Below are 18775 nucleotides of genomic sequence, written 5' to 3' on the forward strand. Positions count from 1 at the left end.
TCCCTTACTTTTTAGAGTGGAGCTGTATAAACATTTAAAAATGTTAGTTTAACAGTAAGTGAATTAGAGATCTTTGCAGCCTGCAGATATACCTTAAATCTCTGAAGAATTGTCTCTAGCGAGACATACAGTATATTAAATTGAATTTTCTAAAAACTCAGTAAATCCATTTATTACTAGTAAACACATGTAAACTGAAAAGTTGCATACCAAATCTACATGTAACTCAAGTATATAGTAAATGCTACAAAAAGATAAAATGCAATCTCACTGAGTCCGGGTGTGTGCAACAGTGTCCATCCTTGCTATAGCACACTTTAAATGTTTAATTCCTGTGTATTGTTGCTGCCATTTGCTACATTAATTAAAATAAATCAAATCAATGGATCAAATCAAGTCAAGTCAAGTTGAGGAGCATGCACTGGTACAGTGCGTTGCCGTACCCACTAGATGACAAAACAACTCGGGATCCCGGTTGGCAACCCCCCAGGCAGACACGCGGTCCAGTCCCACCCCCCAGAAATGACCCTCTTTCTGCTGCAGCCAGGTGTTACATGGGCGACCCCTTGGCCTGGTCCAGCCACTCCGGTCCCAAAAAATGAGGATCTTACGATCTGGATCACCCTCGGGGAAATGCGCCACATGGCCGTAGTGCCGTAACTGATGCTCCCTCACAATGCAGTTAATGTGCGTCATTCAGGACTCCATGAGCAACCGCTGATTTGACAAACCAACAGTACCCAAGGATGTTCTAGAGAGACACAGTACCAAAGGAGTACAGTCTTTGTCTCAGGTCACTGGATAGCGTTCATGTCTCGCAACCATATAGCAGGACAGGAAGCACCAGGACTCTAAAGACTTGGACATTTGTCCTTTTGCATCGATATCGGGAGTGCCTCACGCCCCTTTCCAGCGACATCATGACCCCCCATGCTCTCCCAATCCATCTACTGACTTCATAGGAAGAGTCACCAGAGACATGAATGTAAGTAAACCTCTCAACAGTGTTGACACTCTCTCTGCAGACAGACACACTGCTGATGGCGGTGCCCAAGAGGTCATTAAAGGCGTGGATCTTAGTTTATATCCAGGACATTCGCAAGCCCAGACACTCAGACTCCTCGCTCAGTCTCTTGGGCGCCCTGATCAGAGCCTCCATTGACTCGGCAAAGATCATAGCATCGTCAGCAAAGTCAAGATCCGTGAATCTTTCTTCACCAACAGATGCCCTACGGCTGCTGGACTCCACGACTTTGTCCAGCACCCAGTCCATACAAGCATTGAACAGAGTAGGAGCAAGAACACACCCTTGATGAACCCCAGAATCAACTGGGAAAAACAAAGAGGTTTTGCCTCCACTCTGCAAAGCACTCACGATATCAGTGCACAGGCCGGCCATGATATCCAGCAACCTCGAAGGGATCCTGCAAACTCTCAGGATGTCCCACAGGGCAGCTCGATCAACTGAGTTGAACGCTTTACGAAAATCAACAAAGGCTGCAAAGAAACTCTGCCAATATTCGCATTTGCGTTCCATGAGAACCCTCAGTGCAAGGATGCGGTCGATGGTAGACTTCTTAGGCATAAAACCAGACTGTTCCGGTCACTGGTGGGTGAGCAAGTGATCACAGATCCTATTAAGGACAGTCCTAACAAGGACCATACCCATACCATAAATGTAGGCACGGAGCTGGACAGCTTGACATCCATGGCAGTGAGACGGGCACTGAGCAGTCTCCTGTCAATCATGGAGAATCCACTGGATCCACTGAACAGTATCATCTCCAGTCAGAGGAGCAGCTTCAGCAGCAGACTGCTGTCACTGTCCTGCTCCACTGATAGACTGAGGAGATCGTTCTCCCCCACATTATGCGACTCTTCAATTCCACCCGGGGGAGTAAACGTTAACATTATCAAAGTTATTGTATGTCTGTATACCTGCATTGTTATCACTCTTTAATTTAATATTTTCTTTATCAGTATGCTGCTGCTGGAGTATGTGAATTTCCCCTTGGGATTAATAAAGTATCTATCTATCTATCTATCTATCTATCTATCTATCTATCTATCTATCTATCTATCTATCTATCTATCTATCTATCTATCTATCTGGCACTGAGAGCAGTGTTATCCCCCTGTAGTTGCCACAATCCAGGCGATCACCCTTCCCTTTCCAGATAGGGACAACAAGTCCCGTTTTCCAGTCAGTTGGGATGATGCCAGTCTCCCAAATGGAAGCAAAGATTGCTTGCAATGCCAGGAGGACAGCCTTACCACCAGCCTGGAGAAGTTCACCCCGGATGCCACAGATCCCTGCAGTCTTTCCTCCCCTCAGCTGGTTCATCACCTGTGCAATGTCAGTGAGATTGGGTGGTTCACAGCTAATTGGAGGATCAGCCTCAAGAACCATGAACTCAGAGATATCCAACGTCCTAGCCAGAGGATCAGCTTTGAACAACTGCTTAAAGTAGCCAACCCGGTGGGTCACAACTGCTGTGTCATCCGTAAGGACAGTTCCAATGATCATCAAGGAATGGGAAAAATAAGAAATATGTCATCACTGCACATTTCTGTTTGGTTGGTAACAACATAAACCAAAGTATGCTCTTTAAAGTAATGGTTCTTTAATGGCATTTTATGGTTCTTTACTAGATTGAGTGGTTCCACATAGAGCCATTGCTAAACAAAGCACCATTTCATTCTGTGCATTGAAATTGTCTTAAAATGTAGAAAAACCTGAAATCTTTAATGTGTAGTAGTCTACTTAGCAGGACAGTAACAGATTGAGAAAACCAGGACTTAGTCTATGTTATTATATGCAGCCAGAGTGCTTTAATCATGACATATTGGCATTTCACAAATCTGTTATCACCTTTTCTTGGTTATTCACTGTATGGAGCCTGTTATTGATCTAAACAAATAAAGATTCTTTTTAGACCCTTCATGTTGATGGGTCTTTTGGGAACCAAAAATGGTTACCTTATGGCACCGATCTTAAGATCCATATTTGGTCCCTTTATTTTTAAGAGTGTAGAGATGAGCAGAAAATGCATCCAAAAATGGATTGATACAAACCCACATACTGGACAGAAACTTTGTCATGCTATATTCAAAGCTGGAGCCGAGCAAGCAGACTTTGTAAAGGACAATATTTTGAATTTTCCAATGGAACTTGTGACGACATGGGTTCGCTCCAAGCTCCCATCATCTTTCCGGGAGCCGATAAACCTGACACCATCGGTAATGTCACCAATGAGCTTGGCAGTGAGGCACAACAAAGCAAGGGGATGGTGGAAAAAGTGCAAAGTGCTTTTATTTAAAACAGCAAACAAAACAAAGTCCAAATTACATAAAGTGCAGTGCATCAAAACGTCAATAAATAAATAATCCATTAAAATGGGTGAAAGGTGGAGGTTAAAAAAAACTCAATGAATAAATCCTTTAAAAACGAGGTTAAAACAATTGCATGAAGCACGGTACCTTCTTCTTTCTACCTGGTGATTCCCCTACTTCTCCAATCGGGGTTCGCAACAGGGAAGTCACCCTGCCTGTAGGTGCAGCTTCCTTCCACACTGGTCTGGTAGCCCTCTGATCCCTGGCTACGTCGGACTCCATCCGGACCGAGACTAGGATTCTTTCCCCAGCGGCCAGGGCACTCACGCTGGGGCTAAACCTGCCAAAAGCCTCCACGACTGCCGCTGCCTTTCAATGGCCAGTCGTCTTCAATACCGGTCACTCCAGCTCTGTGATCGCTCAGCTGGAGCGACCACTTTCTTCAGCCCCACCGAGTGTCGGCCAAACATTCCTCTGCAGGGGCTCACCTCCCAGCTGCCTGCCTTTGCTCCATCGAATCTGCTGTCTCTCTCTGTCTCATTGGCTGTCCTCTCCCTGCTTCCTGCCTCCATCTTCCATGCAACCTCCGTCTCTTTCTCTTCTTTTCTTTTTTTCCCCCCCTACTAGCCGCCTCACACTTCTATATATCACAGGGACATGGATCAGATGTGGCAATCAGCAGCTCCAGGGAACAATTAAGGATGCGGATGACTTCTCACCTGTGTACTCAAGCAAGGTTCGCCCGCATCACGAATTCTCCGGGAACCGATCTGCCACACACACTACACCCCCTCGCTAAAGCACGAGTGCAATGATTATTTATTTAAAAAGTGACCCTGTTAACATGAGCTGTGGACCCGCTACACCACAAAACTACATTCATGAAAAAAGAAAAGAAGACTGGCTGTGCAATTTTCCTGAAGCAACAATTTTATTGTATTATACGTTTATTGGGCTGTTATTGTTGAATGCACAGAGGACAGTGAAATTCTCACTTGAGTGTTCTAATCAACTCATCTCCACTCTTCAGGGCCATGATTAGCAACTGTAACAAGCTAACTGAGATCCTTCTGTCATCTTTGCCGACAATCATTTATCTAAATGAATTCAGATGTAAAATTCTTTTCAAAAAATATTAACTGGATTTGTTTAAACTAATAACAATGATATTACAAAGCACTCTCAAACCTATTTAATCCAATTCAGAGTTCCTGGCAGCCAGAACTAATCCTGGCATCATAGGGCACATGGCAAAAACTGGTTCTGGACAGTACACCAGTTGGCTGTTGAGTAATAATATATTGGGTTTTAAGCTACACAATTTAAATATATGTCTTTTTACAAGTTGTTGAGTATGCTACATAAAGTTGCTCAAGAAAAATGAAAAGGATTCTTTAGTTAATATCAATTTGGAGTACAACTTGATATTGTGATGAATGTCAAATTGCCTGCTGTTTCTGACACCCTTATGGCAGCACATGTGGCACCCATTTTACAATACAACATGAAAATATTGTGCAAAGCAGACAAACTTTATGCACTGTGCAGATTAAGGTTTCTCTTCACCGCCAAATGACAAACACACCATGTGCTCTGTCCTTTCACTAAAACAACAACTGTTGGGTTATTATGACCAAATGCTTTACATGAGAAACATGATTTTTATTTCTGATAGAGTCTGTTATTGTCTCTAATTAACTAGGCATGAACATCCGATGTGCACTTTGGGCTTAACTTGTAGTGACCAACCACAAAGGTTATTTCAGTTACTTACTGTTATAAACTTTCAATTTGCTTGTAGAGTAAAAGTTGTTTTCTTTCTGTAAGGAAAAGTTAAGTAGCCTATTCTGCAATACTTTATCTTTCATGAGTAGTCAATCAATATTTTAATATGTGCTCATTTTGGGCAACCCCAAGTGAAAGGTTGTCTGATATAAAAAATGTAGTTTAAATGAAAAGAGGTTATGAATTGACAATGGATACTCATTGCAGGACTGGAGGCAGCCTTTACATATCATCCTGGTGTTGCCTCCAGAATCAGGAGTGTAAATCTTCAGGGCTTCTAACTCCTTTCCTATATTCTAAGTGCCCATTAAAACAATTATGATTCCAATACAGTTTTTGGTCTTACTGCTCACCCATAGCATAGAGTTGCTAGCAGCTACCTGCATGGAGGAGTTCTACTGCCCCCATCTGTTTTCCATGGCTCATTTCTGGTGCCTTCTGAGAACTTCCCATGGAGACAACCTTTATACATACAGTATTTGTTTTACCACTCAGTGCATCACACTACAGTCAAAAAAATCTGTCGGCCTGCCAGTGAAGGAGCTCTGTTTGTTCCCATAAATGTGGCACCTTTGACCTAGGGAATTCTTAGTGGCTTTTGCAAAAACATACACCAAACAAATTCTTAGCAATCTGCAACCATACTGGTTTCCACCACAAATGCATATTTTGTTTTGTGTAGCCCAATGTTTTCTTTGTTATGTTCTGTCAGATGAAGTGTTTTAATGCATTATACCTTCCTGCTTCTTAAAGGTGACTTTTTAAAAAATACAGTTAATATATCCCATTTTCTTATGAATTTTTGGTAATGCAGTCTTACAAACTTTATTAGGAATCTATAATTTCAATACTATTTTTGAACATCTTCAAACTTAAAGTTTCATTATTATTTTGTTTAAGACTTTGTCAAAAATGATTGCAGAGAGAAAATTTTTGTGATATATATCGTATTTTAGATACTATACATTGTTATTTTTACTCTGAAAATTATTTACGGAATTTATTTTTTTTAAAAATCACTGGTAATATTGCCTTCGGTAACAAAATAATAGCCAGGTGCAAATAACTGCTGACAGATCTGCCGGAACGAGATTGTCTTGATTGACAAAAAAAATTACGACTCAAGTGCCGGGGGTGGGAGATTGGGGCCTGGGGGGGTCTGTCGATTTATCACTATAAATACACGTGGGCTGCGGGTACAAAGGCGTGCTCGCTTCTGCGGTAGTGGAAAGACGAACACCGCTTTCTCCAGCCAAGAAAGAAGCGCCGCATTTTTGGGTAAGTTTTAAACCCCTTGAGATGTAGGCCTTTGACCACAGAAACAACACAAAAACAAACCTTCAAAGTCTTTTTAGTTAAAGTATCCTGCCTAAATCTTACATCATGGTTTAATTTAATTTTCATCCGCACCTCATTCTCGGCTAAGAATTTCGTGGTCACCTTTATTATTACTGTGGAAGCGTAAAACGCGAGTGCAAGTCCTGGGTAGGGAAAATATTATTATTATTATTATTATTATTATTGTTATTGTTATTTATTATTATTTAAGGGCAGATTTTGCGTCGTGTGGCAGTAATGGTTAAGGCTTCGGACTTCACACCCTAAGGCTGTAAGTATAACTTTCGCTTCCATAACGCAATCAGTGAGTCACTTCAACTACCTATTTGGTTAGGGTGGGGGGGGGGGGGGGGGGGGGGGGGGGGGGGGTGGTATGATAAGTGGGTAGGGAGAGACACCAGAAATAAAATGTTTAGCTAATCAGACAATGAGCTAATTTTAAAGGTAAAATGATTGACTGTGAAACAAGGGGACAGGACTGAACTTCAGAACCACTGATTTAATATGTTAAATAGAGAAGAACGCCCCAAAGACAGATGGACCGGGATTGGAGACCGCCAACTACCCTGTTTGTGTCTTTAAATGGTTGTCCTACAGGTATATTGTGATAACCTTCAGGCTGTGGTTTGGGGAATTGAAACTGGGCAGCGTGGTGCCATAATGGTTCAATTTGTTACGTCCAAGAACAATAGTCTTCCTATAAACCTCCATAACATACCTTGTTTGTTGTAAAGATGGCTGATGACGATCAATTACACTGGTAACAGTACGTGCAGATGTTACTAGCCGTAAGTCCATTGTCGTGGGAACAAGCTCGGGACTGCTGTAGCCTAAGCATAATGTAGATGCAATTATCCAACATTAACAAACTTCTGCAGCTTTGTTGGTTTAATTGGATGATTAATTCCACAGACAAATGTTGTTGTGTGGTGTGTTTTTTTTTTTTTTTTTTTTATTTTTTTTAGGAAATTCACACAAAAAATAAATTTTGTATTATCTGTTTTTATCTCTTGTTTCACTTCTCCAAGTTTGGTCGTACTTGAGGCACGTTAAGCAAGTTAAACGCATTAGAAACGTTAAACACGCTTAGAAAACTGTATGCCAGCTCGAATTTGCAAACCTCCAATAGTCCGTGCTAGCAGTAAGACTATTTCCTAACTGGCTTAATTAACACTGACCTACAGATGTAGCCAAGAAGTTGTATCATGCTAATTTACAGGGGGTAAAAGACTATACCATATTCAATAGCTATAAAACTGATTGTTTAAATTTCAATAATAAAACACTATATATGAGTTTAACATTTAACCTTCTAAGGTTGGCTCTAAGCATAATAAAAATCTAAAATCTAGGTTGCCTTCTGTCCTCCCTGTGTGGAGTTTGCATGTTCTCCCCGTGTCTGCGTGGGTTTCCTCTGGGCGCTCCGGTTTCCTCCCACAGTCTAAAGACATGCTGGTTAGGTGGACTGGTGATTCTAAATTGGCCCTAGTGTATGCTTGGTGTTTGGGTGGGTGTGTTTCTGTGTGTCCTGCACTGGGTTGGCACCCTGCCTGGGATTGGTTCCTGCCTTGTGCCCTGTGTTGGCTGGGATTGGCTCCAGCAGACCCCCGTGACCCTGTGTTCGGATTCAGCGGGTTGGAACATGGATGGATGGATAGGTTGCCTTCTGCAAATTGTAATCCAATCAAGAGTATACTATATCCTTTGTTAGCTAAGCAAGGTGACGCAACTAATTCATGAGTCCTGAGTAGATGCCATTTTAACCACAGCCATAAATTTAAGTGGAGACCGAATGGATGTAAATTTGCTTCCCTTTCAAAAAAATCCGAGGGCAAGGTTTGTCATGCAAGTTACGTAACTTTTAAACATGCTATGGTTAATCTCACTTTGAGGTTTAAAAAAAAAAAAAAAAAAAATTAATTTTCATAATTCCCAGAAACAAACTGTATTGGGTTAATGTTGTGCCCCTATGGAAAGAATTTAAAATATTTTAGCTCGTGAAATGTAGATACAGTATTGGAAAAGTTGTTCTTCTCCAGTATCAAATATGATAGATGTGAATAATTCAGGTAAACACCAGTGTGATGTGTACTTGCACACCTGCCCAAATTGATTTTATATAGGCCTTAAAATAAGGCTGGCTGAACAAGAGCCAAGAGCTCTGATCCAGCTTAGAAATTTCAGTCCCAACTGCATCATATTTTTTTCTTCTCACTAAACTTTGTGAATCTATTTAGTTCTTGTGAGCAATATTTTCCACCTGCACATTTCAGCAGGGCATACGTCCTCTGGTTAAGTCTAAATTCCACTTTTTTCCTGTTTTCTTTTTATAGCACTTTGAGGTATTGTTCTGCTGAGGAAATAAAGGCACATCAGTCTGCTGAAGAAGCTGCTTGAAACCAGATTCACCTGAGGTAGGCTAAAATGTAACAAACTGATGCTGTTTCAGAGCAGGGGGTGCCAGACTTAAATTATAGTGGCTACAGGTATTTCGTCAATTCTACAGCATTGATTCATTACTAGTTTAATGAAATTGCTGGAATGCACTTTTGTCCCTTTTTTAAGATCTTAATTTTTAAACCCCTTTCTAGAGCATCTAAAATTTTTTTTTTTTAAGCTGCTTTTCTAATTTTTATTTTCAATTCAGAGGCTGTGTGTAGTTGCTGATCTTGTCACCTGAGAATGTGATATGACTGTGTGACAGCTTTCCAATGGAGTAACACCTTTTTTTTTTTTTTTTTTTTTTTTTTTCCCATCACAAGATGTATTTTATTGCATTATACTGGTCTTTTTAAACTCTTAATGCAGATCAGTATCCTATACTAATGCTTAAATTAGAAATTGATAAAGTTTGAGAAAGCAACATTTTTGGAACATCAACTTTTAAAGGTTCTTAATTGTTGACTTTGAGTATCACAATGTATAATATAAAATACTCATTGATTCCTAGTAATCTATTTATTTTGAATTTAAAATTTTTTAAGCGATTAAACATTTGATAGCATTTGTATTAACAAAATGTAACGAATTGTTAAAGGTTGCAGGGAGAAAAAGTGTCAAAACATTGAGGGATTTCAGTCACATTAAGTTGTATTTTTAAAAAGTCATTGGTACACAGCAAGGTGTGAGTGGTGAATTGCCAAAGTAACTAAAGTAATAACCAGTGCAAGTAATTAGTGACCGATCTACTAGAATGAGATTGTCTTGCATGATATAGATGTGAGTCAGTAGTTGATGGGCCTTTGTGCTTTATCACTGTAAATGCATAAGAGCTGCAACTGGATAGGTGTCTCCGCTTATGTGGGCATAAAAAGACAAACCTTTCCTTCACCTGCCTGGCACAAAACGCCACAATTCTGGATAATTTTAGAACCACTTTAAGTTTATAGGTCTTTGAAAGCTTTTTAGTGCATCCTTCCTTGATCTTGAATTATGGGTTGACTTCCTTTGCACCCGTACCCTGATAGTACTTGGCTAAGAATTGAGAAACTCCTCCTGTTATATTGTGGTCCCTTAAATTTATGTGGAGGGGAATTCACAACCTTCAGAAAGGTTATGCTGTTTTAGAGCTGAGAGTGTCAAACTCCGATTCTGGATGCAACCATGGCTACAGATTTTTGCTCCAGCCGTTTTAATTAGTATTAATTACTTCTGCACATGAAACCAACTACCTTTTTGTCCCAAGGTCTGACTTTGTTTCTCGCCTTAGTTTATGAGCGTCAGTATTGTGTTTAATTATTTTCAACCAAGAGACATTGCAGATGTACTGTATGTGTATACCCTTGTATTAAGCCAATGTTTCATAACAGGACTACATAGTTGGAGGGGGATGTAAAAGTTGATGTTGTCAGTCCGGATGTTCCATTACCCAACCATGTAATGGCATTCCAGCAGATTCACATTTTCAAAATATTGCATGATCACCTAATTTTTCTGACTCCTGTTTGTGCTGCCTGATTGAGTTGGTCACTGTGCAGCAATTTCAGATACAATCTCAGTCTCTGAAACCCCAAACCTTCTGTATATCAAGTCATCAGGTAGATGAGTATCTTCTGTTTGTGTGATCCAAAACACCCACATTCCTTATTGATGTATTGCTTCTGGATGAGCTCTGGCTGTTTGCTCTCTTGCACACAAGATTGCTCTGATGACTTAAGGCAATACTGAGCGAAGTTGGACTAAACCACTGTATACGTCGCACTACACAGCTGAAGGTCACACTGCTCCCAACTTGCTAAGATTATGTAAATGAAGTTCATGACTGGTCCCTGGTCTGCAATAACCTTTCCCCACACAACATTGTATTAAAGATTTAGGCTTATTTTAAGCTGAAAAGAGTTTCCATCCTTTCCACTATCTCAGGTGGAAACAATCCGATATGAAGAATTTGCCTCCCTTGTTTTGCTTTCAGTTGGATGTGGGGGTTACTATATATATATATATATATATATATATATATATATATATATATATATATATATATATATATATATATATATATATAATAAAAAAAAAAAAGCTATGCAAGGTCTGTTTGATCCATTGTGTTGACATTTCCCTTTATTGAGGCAGCAAAATTTTACTTTTAGTAATCCGAGAGGTATATAGACTTTCTCCACTTCTGTGGTCTGTAAACAGACCTTTTAGTCATTTACACTGTGAAACACTTCCAGAGGATAGAAATACTGAGTGACTAATATTTAAATTAATTTAAAATTTAGTCGTGAAAAACTTCTTCAGTTTTTAACCTCCGTATCTCTTAAACTGGATGTGATGTACATTCTGTTGCCAGATTTGGCATCCTCCAATTTGTAAAACACCTAAAATTTTGAAGGCAGTGACTGGTGTGTTTTTTTTTTTGTTTTTTTTTTTCCCCCCCCTCTCCCTCCACTGTAAATATAGATGTAATATCCCTCGCTTCAGTCATTGGTAAACACCTTTTAGGAGCCCCTACTACTAGGCCAAAACAAAACTATTGACACCACCTTGCGTGTGTTTGCCACAGCCTACAGCTTCCTCTTCTGGTGCAATCCTGCAGTGTTTAAATTATGGAGGATAAAGATGTTTGCTGTGATCTCGAGCATATCTGTGGTGAAGTGAAACGAATCCCACGTGCCCCCAGAAACAACTATGTTTACAAAAAACTTTCTCAGTCCCTTCTAGATGGAGGGCAGATAAGTCCTGTTTGCAGGTGGTTATTTATAATCATAGTTTGAGTTTTAAGCAACATAGTACTTTGAAGTCTAGGTAGAAAAACTGCATTAAAATTGGAATTCTTAGAATACATGAATTTAAATTCTCTGTGGCTGATCATGAGAGATGTATGCAATGTAAAAGCTTTTTTTCCAGAGTTTTCCAAAGCCCCACTTAAAGTTGTCTGTTAATCTCTGTTACGGGCCACACAACTGGGCCAAAGCCGCAAATCCCGAAGTGTATGTAAGCTTTGCCTACACCAGAGGGTGAGCTGCATTAAGCAGGTCTGGAACTGAACTCCACTGACCTTCAATGGTGATGTAATCTTAATCTTTGGCCCTGAAGTCTACTGTCTGTGGAAAAAGTAAAGTGGAGCAGCATTGATGTCACATGGCTTTAAGTCCATTGCCCAAGTCGTGTCTGAGGGGCGGCCAGAGGTTTGTTCCCTTAATGCAACATCGGCAGAACCACTTCAGTATGAAACGTTCCTACCGATTACTGCTCCAGTCCACAATCTGTTTTCATGGTCCACCCTACAAAACAAATCGTTTCCCACCTAGCATCATATGATTTATTACATTAACATAAACGTGTGGCCTTTTCAAGTATGCCACATCTCGGTGCACTGTATTTTGGTTGTTGACTCAACCACTGCTATCCTCCACTCCCAGTGCCTGGAGTAGTAATACTTCAGGACAAAAATGAATACGTAATCTCCACTGCTTGTTTCCCCACCCCAAAACACACACACAAATGTGCTCCTCGAAGTCAGGATTTAAGTTGTTGGCATTAGCCATTCTATCATTGTCACTTTTCAAAGGTCTATATGACAACACCATCCTACCATTTTGAATCTAAGATACTGTACTATGTATAATTCATATTCCTATGGATAACTTTTGGTAAGAAATGCAGTAACTAAGATTTTTGGACTGATAAGCAGTTTGTGTAATGTTTTGTGAACAAATTTTTTATTGGGAGATCAATTGTACAGTGAGTAATGTTTGAACATAAAGAATCTGGTGTGGAAAGTGACTCTGCTTTGAGTTACAGGCAAGAGAAAGATGTACAGTAGTAGGTGAAATATGGCTCCTATTGAAGGATTAGTCTGTAGAATGTGAATTTTGTTTAATGACCAGCCAGAATGTTTAATTTTGGATGTGTGTGGTTACTCCTGGCTTGGTTTTGGTCACCTTTCACAATTTGAAAAGGTTTCTGGTTGAGATTTTTCATTCTGAAAATAAATATGCTGTGGAGAAAAGGGGGGGGGGGGGGGTTAACTAGCCTTACTGTACTAGGTTTGGAAGGAGCTATAGGGTAGATGCAGTACATGTGACATAGTTGGCTTAAATACTAGGTTTTAAATTCAGTGAAGCTTAATAGACAAATATCAAGGAAAGTTAAACCTGTAGTATGTAGATTTGACTGTAAACAGATGGATCAAAATGGGTAGTGGTTGATGGATTTCTAAAGCAGCAGGTAGAACTAAAGTATCAAAATACACAGTGGTGGAAACTTAGATTTGCTTTCCTTACTACAGTAGATTGTGAAGTGAATTGTACTTGGTTTTTAAGTTGAAAAGTTTTTAAAGTATAACCACTATATATTTGTCATTACAAAGTACAATTGAATGATCATAGACAATCTCTGAAGCTCACAGTGCCCAATGAGAATAAAAATGATATGCAAACTTGTACGTGGTCATAGACCATGATCTGGACAGTATTTTTAATAAATGATATGATGGCCATGCGGTTTTCTCTGGCTTAGTTAAGTGAGGTATCCACATTTCAGCCAAGAACTGAGTATGCACTGTAGAAATGTGTGCCTTAAATCTAGTCTGCAGTGACTTTGTTTCTGCTGCATGTAGATACCTGTGCAATGTAAGATGCATTGTGAAGTTGATGATGCAGTGGTAGCAGTGACACTATTCCCTGTATATGATTTTTATAAATCGCACTTTGTCCCCAAGAAGAAACTTGGCTTTTTACAGAAGTTCAATAAATAGGACTAACAAATGCACACCAGCATCATTTAAAATAAAGGAAACTTCTGACTTGCCAAAAGAGTACTCACAGGGACTAAGTTCTAAAGACATTGCTGTACAGAGAATGTGCAGCATTGTTCATAATAGCATCTCGGTTTTGACTCCTTTTTGCTAGTACCCCAAGTGAGCTGAAAATGTCTAACTGAACTTGCCTTTTAAATAGGCTTGTTTAATTTGGTGGAACTCTCATGGAGTGATGTTACCACAATGCAGAAAATCCCTGCCTATTACAGAACTTTTACATTCTTACATAATGAAGCAATCTGTCTTGTGTAACAAACTGGATTTGCCTGTATATTGGAGCTCTTCTGTAAATTTTGCAAAATCCTATGGCAGGAAGTGGGGTGGCAGGGTAGGTAAAGTGGGGTCTTTCATATATAACAAATTTTAAAAATCCAAGATAACTACAAAGGGTTTTGAGGTGCTTATTTCGTTTGAGGAAACCTTTTGGTAGAAATGTACAATAAGAACTACAAGCTGAAATCCAATAAGACTGCTTTGATTTGCTTTTCCTTTTCTAATTTATGGACTCTGTGAAAGTGAATTACTCTCTTAATCTGTACATTGTACTTGAAAAGCATCAATCGCAGCATTGATATTTTCAGAGTATTTACTTTTGTAAAGTAAATGTATTCTGTACATGCGGTGGGGTATGTGTGGGATTCTTCCATCCATCCTCTTCTGCTTATCAGAGGTCGGGTCGCGGGGCCAGCAGCTTGAGCAGAGATACCCAGACTTCCCTCTCCCTGGCCACTTCTTCTGGGAGAATCCCGAGGCATTCCCAGGCAAGCCGGGAGACGTACATGGTTTCTTCCACATTCTCTCAATTGTAAGAATATACTTCTATCTAAAAGTGTGGCTTGGAGTGTTTTGTGTGAGTGCAAAACTAGGAATGCTGGTTCCTAAAGCCTCATTCACTTTTTGTATTGTGGGATGAGTGAGACTCCATTTTACTGTATATAGTCCTAGAGAAATTTTTGAAAACCAACAATATCAAAGGTGGATGTTTGTCCATGGGAGGCTTTTTGATTCAGCAAACTGCATCATGTATAAATTTTGGTCTCTCTCTCCTGCGTCTTCATCTCTTCGGCATAATGCCTGCCAGTTTCTAATCCCTTTCTTCAACTGAAAATAAGCTAGTACTGTATGTTCTCTCAATTCTTCATTAAACTTCTGTTCAATTGTTATCCTAAATAGAGCTATTTAATTGATTGTGAATTTCAGCATGCCTGATCGTTGCCTTATCCTCTGTTCAGACTTTAATGGAATAGGTCAGACGTCTGGTTTCTGAAATAACTGTAAATTTTAGGTTCTTAACCTGGATTTTCTATCTGTCTGCTCAGACCTGGATATCACCTCTGACTCGGTCAGATAATGTTCAGTTATTTTTCAATTTATTTTGAGACAGATTTTTTTTATTTTTTTTATTTTCAATCATTCCAACTCTGTCACAAAGTATCTTGAAGGCCACTATTTTAAGAGAGTGTAGTAGGCAGGTCCAGTATGATTTCTACAACAAAAGGAAAGACTAAACTTGTACAGTAATTGGGATGAATTCCTTTGGTGTAGGGTGTTTTTCTAATCTCCACTGCTGAATCTAACCATTAACTTTTTTTTTTTTTTTTTTCTTTTTTGTTTTTATACAGAAAAATTGACTCATTTGAAGTCTCCTGGTTGGGGCTAATTAGTCTGAAAGTTGACAATGGGAAACAGACCATCTGAATGTAATGGATGTAACTGTTGCATTTGTGGTGCGGGGCTTCCTCCTTGCACCTCATTTGACAACTTTACCAAGGACTGGAGGGAGGGATATTATGTCTATATTTATAATGGAGGCCAATATTACAGAGAAGTTGGGGCAGACAATCAATACAAGTGCCCTGACTGCTTCTATCGACCAATAAGAGAGCGATTAGCAAGGGAAGAGGAAGAGCGAAGGAGACGTGAAGAGGAAGAGAGGAGGAGAAGGGAAGAAGAGGAAAGGCAGAGAAGGGAGGAAGAAGAGAGGCAGAGAAGGGAGGAAGAGGAAAGGCAAAGGAGAGCAGCAGAGGAACAAAGGAGAAGACAGGAAGAGGAAGAGAGGCAGAGAAGAGAGGCAGCAGAAAGGCAAAGAAGAGAGGAGGAGGAGAGGCAAAGAAGAGAAGCAGAAGAGAGACAAAGACTGGCTGAAGAAGAGAGAAAAAGAAGAGAAGAGGAAGACCAGAGAAGGAGAGAGGAGGAGGAAAGACAAAAGAGGGAAGCTGAAGAAAAGGAAAAACGGGAGCTGCAAGAGAGGCTGGATCAAACCTTTAAGGATGCAAAGGCTAAATCTGAAAAAGAGGAAAACTTATTTCGTGAGAAAATGGAAGAGAAAACCACAACAGATATTGTAGTGAGCCGGTTTGATGAATTTGAAAAGATCAAGGTTGACCTTGAAAAAACATGATGCTGAAGATCAAAATTTTCTTGATCTCCTGTCTACCAAGAGTGGAGTACACCTTTCTAATATAACACTGGCTACACTTACTCCACAACAGGTGGACAGCCTTTCCAAATCCCTGGATACACTACTATTCCAAGAGTGGCCTTCAAAACCCCCAAGTAGACTTACTCTTGTCCATACTCAAGTACTGGTAACAGAATTTATACTTGCAAATCTCAAGATGGAAGACTGTCTACAGGAGAGCATTGCCAACCAAGCTCAGTACCTTGTGGAGACGATTAACAATGCTGCTGAAAATGTAACTGACATCTTTTGTTTCACACAAGCTTTGCTTCGAGCATATAAAAGTATGATGGAAAAAGTCGACTGCCATGTTGTAAAGATTACTAAGCTGATGACCAAGATGGAGAATCTTCCAGCAGAAGAAGTCTTTCTCTTGAAATTTCTAGAACTTCTCCAAAAGTGCCTGAGGGAAGTCAATGAGCCAAAATATGGACAGGATATCACAAGTGTGGAGAAGAAGTGCTATGAGATCTTGCTAACCACAGCAACCCATTCCTATAATGAGGAAGCTTACTCTGAATTGAACTGTAGACTTCTGAGGATTGTCCAGTCTGGTCTTTGGAAGCCAAATGAAGCTATGGATTTTATGTATGAATTGGTAAGCCGTTGCAGTGATCCTGTCCTCCTCACAAAAGTGCTCCATCTGATTGAAGTCTACCGTGTCCCTCCAACCTGGCAGGATGAAGATGGAAAGAAGATCAGTGACCACCTTGGTACAGAGAATCTGTATGAAGAATTTGAAAAGGACTTAAGAAAAGAACCAGAAAAGTCGCCTGATACTGTTCTGGAGGAAATTAAAAAGTCGGGAAGCATTGACATTCAAACTCTTGACAAGGTGCGCTGCATTGTTTCAGGTGTCCAAAAAAGAATTGCTGCCCTCCAAGTGAGTGAGCGTGACATACTTGAAGATATACCAAAAGGCTCCCTGAGTGCAAGTAAAAATGTGGAAGACCTTGAAAAGATTTTATTCACTCTCTGTAAGGGAGTTTATAAAATGAATAAATACTTTCCAAGGGTAACGCAAATGGTCACCTGGTGTCTGCTGGCCCTGTCCGAATACAGCAAGTTACTGGAGGTTGGCACCGGAGAAGGGAAATCTTGCATTATAGCCATGTTTGCAGCCATGCGAGTGTTGATGGGACAGCAAGTGGATGTTGTTTCTAGTTCTTCTGTGCTCTGTGAACGAGATGCAGAAGATTGGAGGCCCTTTTATACATTCTTCAACATTACAGTAGATACAAACACTAACAAAAATAAGGATGAAGAGCGAGCCATTTGTTACAAAGCTGATATTGTCTATGGGACTGTGGAGACCTTTGCAGCCGACTATCTACGCCAGACCTTTGAACTGAAACAGGTCAGAGGTAATCGTCAATTTCAATGTATCATTGTGGATGAAGTGGATTCTTTGCTGCTGGATCGAGGAGTACAGCTCACTTACTTGTCAAGTGACATGATAAGCCTTCAGCACCTCAACACAATTTTGGCAATGATCTGGAGTGTGGTGAACCAACACGGTTTGGTTGCTACAGAGAGCAAAGTATTTATTCGAGGCCCACCTGTGCCCTTTTACAAAGGCATATTTGATTGTCTAAGTGGAGATGACTTGGGCCTGGAAGAACCAATTGACATTTTGGAAATTGCAGAAGAGAATGGTCTTGTCCCATCTGGATTTTCAGAGGAGGTAGGAGCCAGTGACAAAGACAAATTAACAGAAAAACTCAAAACCATAACTCAGAGCACCATATTGGAATTTTTCCGTGTTTTGGAAGATTACGTTCCCTATCACTTTTCAGTATATACTCAAGATGCAAATGGGATACTTCAACTGAGTACTGATGACAGCACTCCAGGACTTCCTTTCCTGGTTCTGGAAAATGGACTCTGCTGTTTGCTTTCAGATTCTGACCAGCAACTCTGGGATCCGGTTCGCAGTTATGTATTGGAACATCTTCAGTTCACACCCTGTACAAACAACCCTGAGAAACACAGCATTCCAGGCTTTCTGCGTGACCTAGTAGAAACAAAAATGGAGACGTGGGTAGAAAATGCATTTTTAGCAATCAAGCTGCAGCCAGACAGGGAATATGTTGTCAAAGGTGATTGCATCCTGCCAGTGGACTTCAAATCCACTGGCATTATTGAACTTAACAAGAAATGGGGAGATGGCCTTCAGCAGTTTCTAGAAATGAAGCATCAGACAAAGATCAGTACCATGTCCACAATCACTAATTTCATCTCCAATGTCTCTTTCTTCAAGAAATATCAATACGAGATCTATGGCACAACAGGGACTCTGGGCACCGATGCAGATATTGAGTTTCTTTCCAAACTCTACCCAAATCTCACCACTTGCCGTATACCAACATTTAACAGAAGAAAGTTATTTGAGGTCCAAGGAGAGATGACAAAAACTTCAGAGGAATGGAGGAGAAAAATATGTGCTACAGTTCAGGAACAGATCTCTCCCAGTTCAACAGGAAAAGGCAGAGCTGCACTAGTGATATGTGAGAGCATCGGCCGAGCTATTGAAATTGAAAAGGCACTGACACCTTATGTGCGTGGCCAGCTAAAGCTCTATATACGCAGTGACA

General features: G+C 40.2%; 2 protein-coding genes and 2 long non-coding RNA genes across 5 annotated transcripts in view; 3 read left to right on the plus strand and 1 right to left on the minus strand.

Moving 5' to 3' along the window:
* Window positions 1-16167, plus strand: part of LOC114657567 (uncharacterized) — a 278049-nt gene extending 261882 nt beyond the window's left edge. The window contains exons 3-4 of one of the 2 annotated variants that reach the window (XM_051931656.1): window positions 8824-8870; window positions 15343-16161. In XM_051931656.1, the coding sequence (XP_051787616.1) occupies window positions 15399-16121 (723 nt within the window). In that variant the 5' untranslated portion in view covers window positions 8824-8870; window positions 15343-15398 and the 3' untranslated portion in view covers window positions 16122-16161. Of the gene's footprint in view, window positions 1-8823; window positions 8871-15342 lie in introns of both variants that reach the window. The other variant, XM_051931655.1, reaches the window with a different exon arrangement.
* Window positions 1-18775, plus strand: part of LOC127529112 (uncharacterized) — a 740943-nt gene that overhangs the window by 627276 nt on the left and 94892 nt on the right. The gene's annotated exons all lie outside the window — the stretch shown is intronic.
* The window catches only part of LOC127529120 (uncharacterized), a 358163-nt gene that overhangs the window by 249070 nt on the left and 90318 nt on the right, over window positions 1-18775 (minus strand). The window contains exon 2 of the long non-coding RNA XR_007935803.1: window positions 16174-17133. This is a non-coding gene — a long non-coding RNA (uncharacterized LOC127529120). The remainder of the gene's footprint in view (window positions 1-16173; window positions 17134-18775) is intronic.
* Window positions 6330-8871, plus strand: LOC114657615 (uncharacterized). Its single transcript, XR_003717254.2, has 2 exons — window positions 6330-6396; window positions 8790-8871. It is a non-coding gene; the product is annotated as an uncharacterized LOC114657615 (long non-coding RNA).

This window comes from Erpetoichthys calabaricus, chromosome 9, assembly GCF_900747795.2.
Source record: "Erpetoichthys calabaricus chromosome 9, fErpCal1.3, whole genome shotgun sequence".
Classification (NCBI taxonomy): domain Eukaryota; kingdom Metazoa; phylum Chordata; class Cladistia; order Polypteriformes; family Polypteridae; genus Erpetoichthys; species Erpetoichthys calabaricus.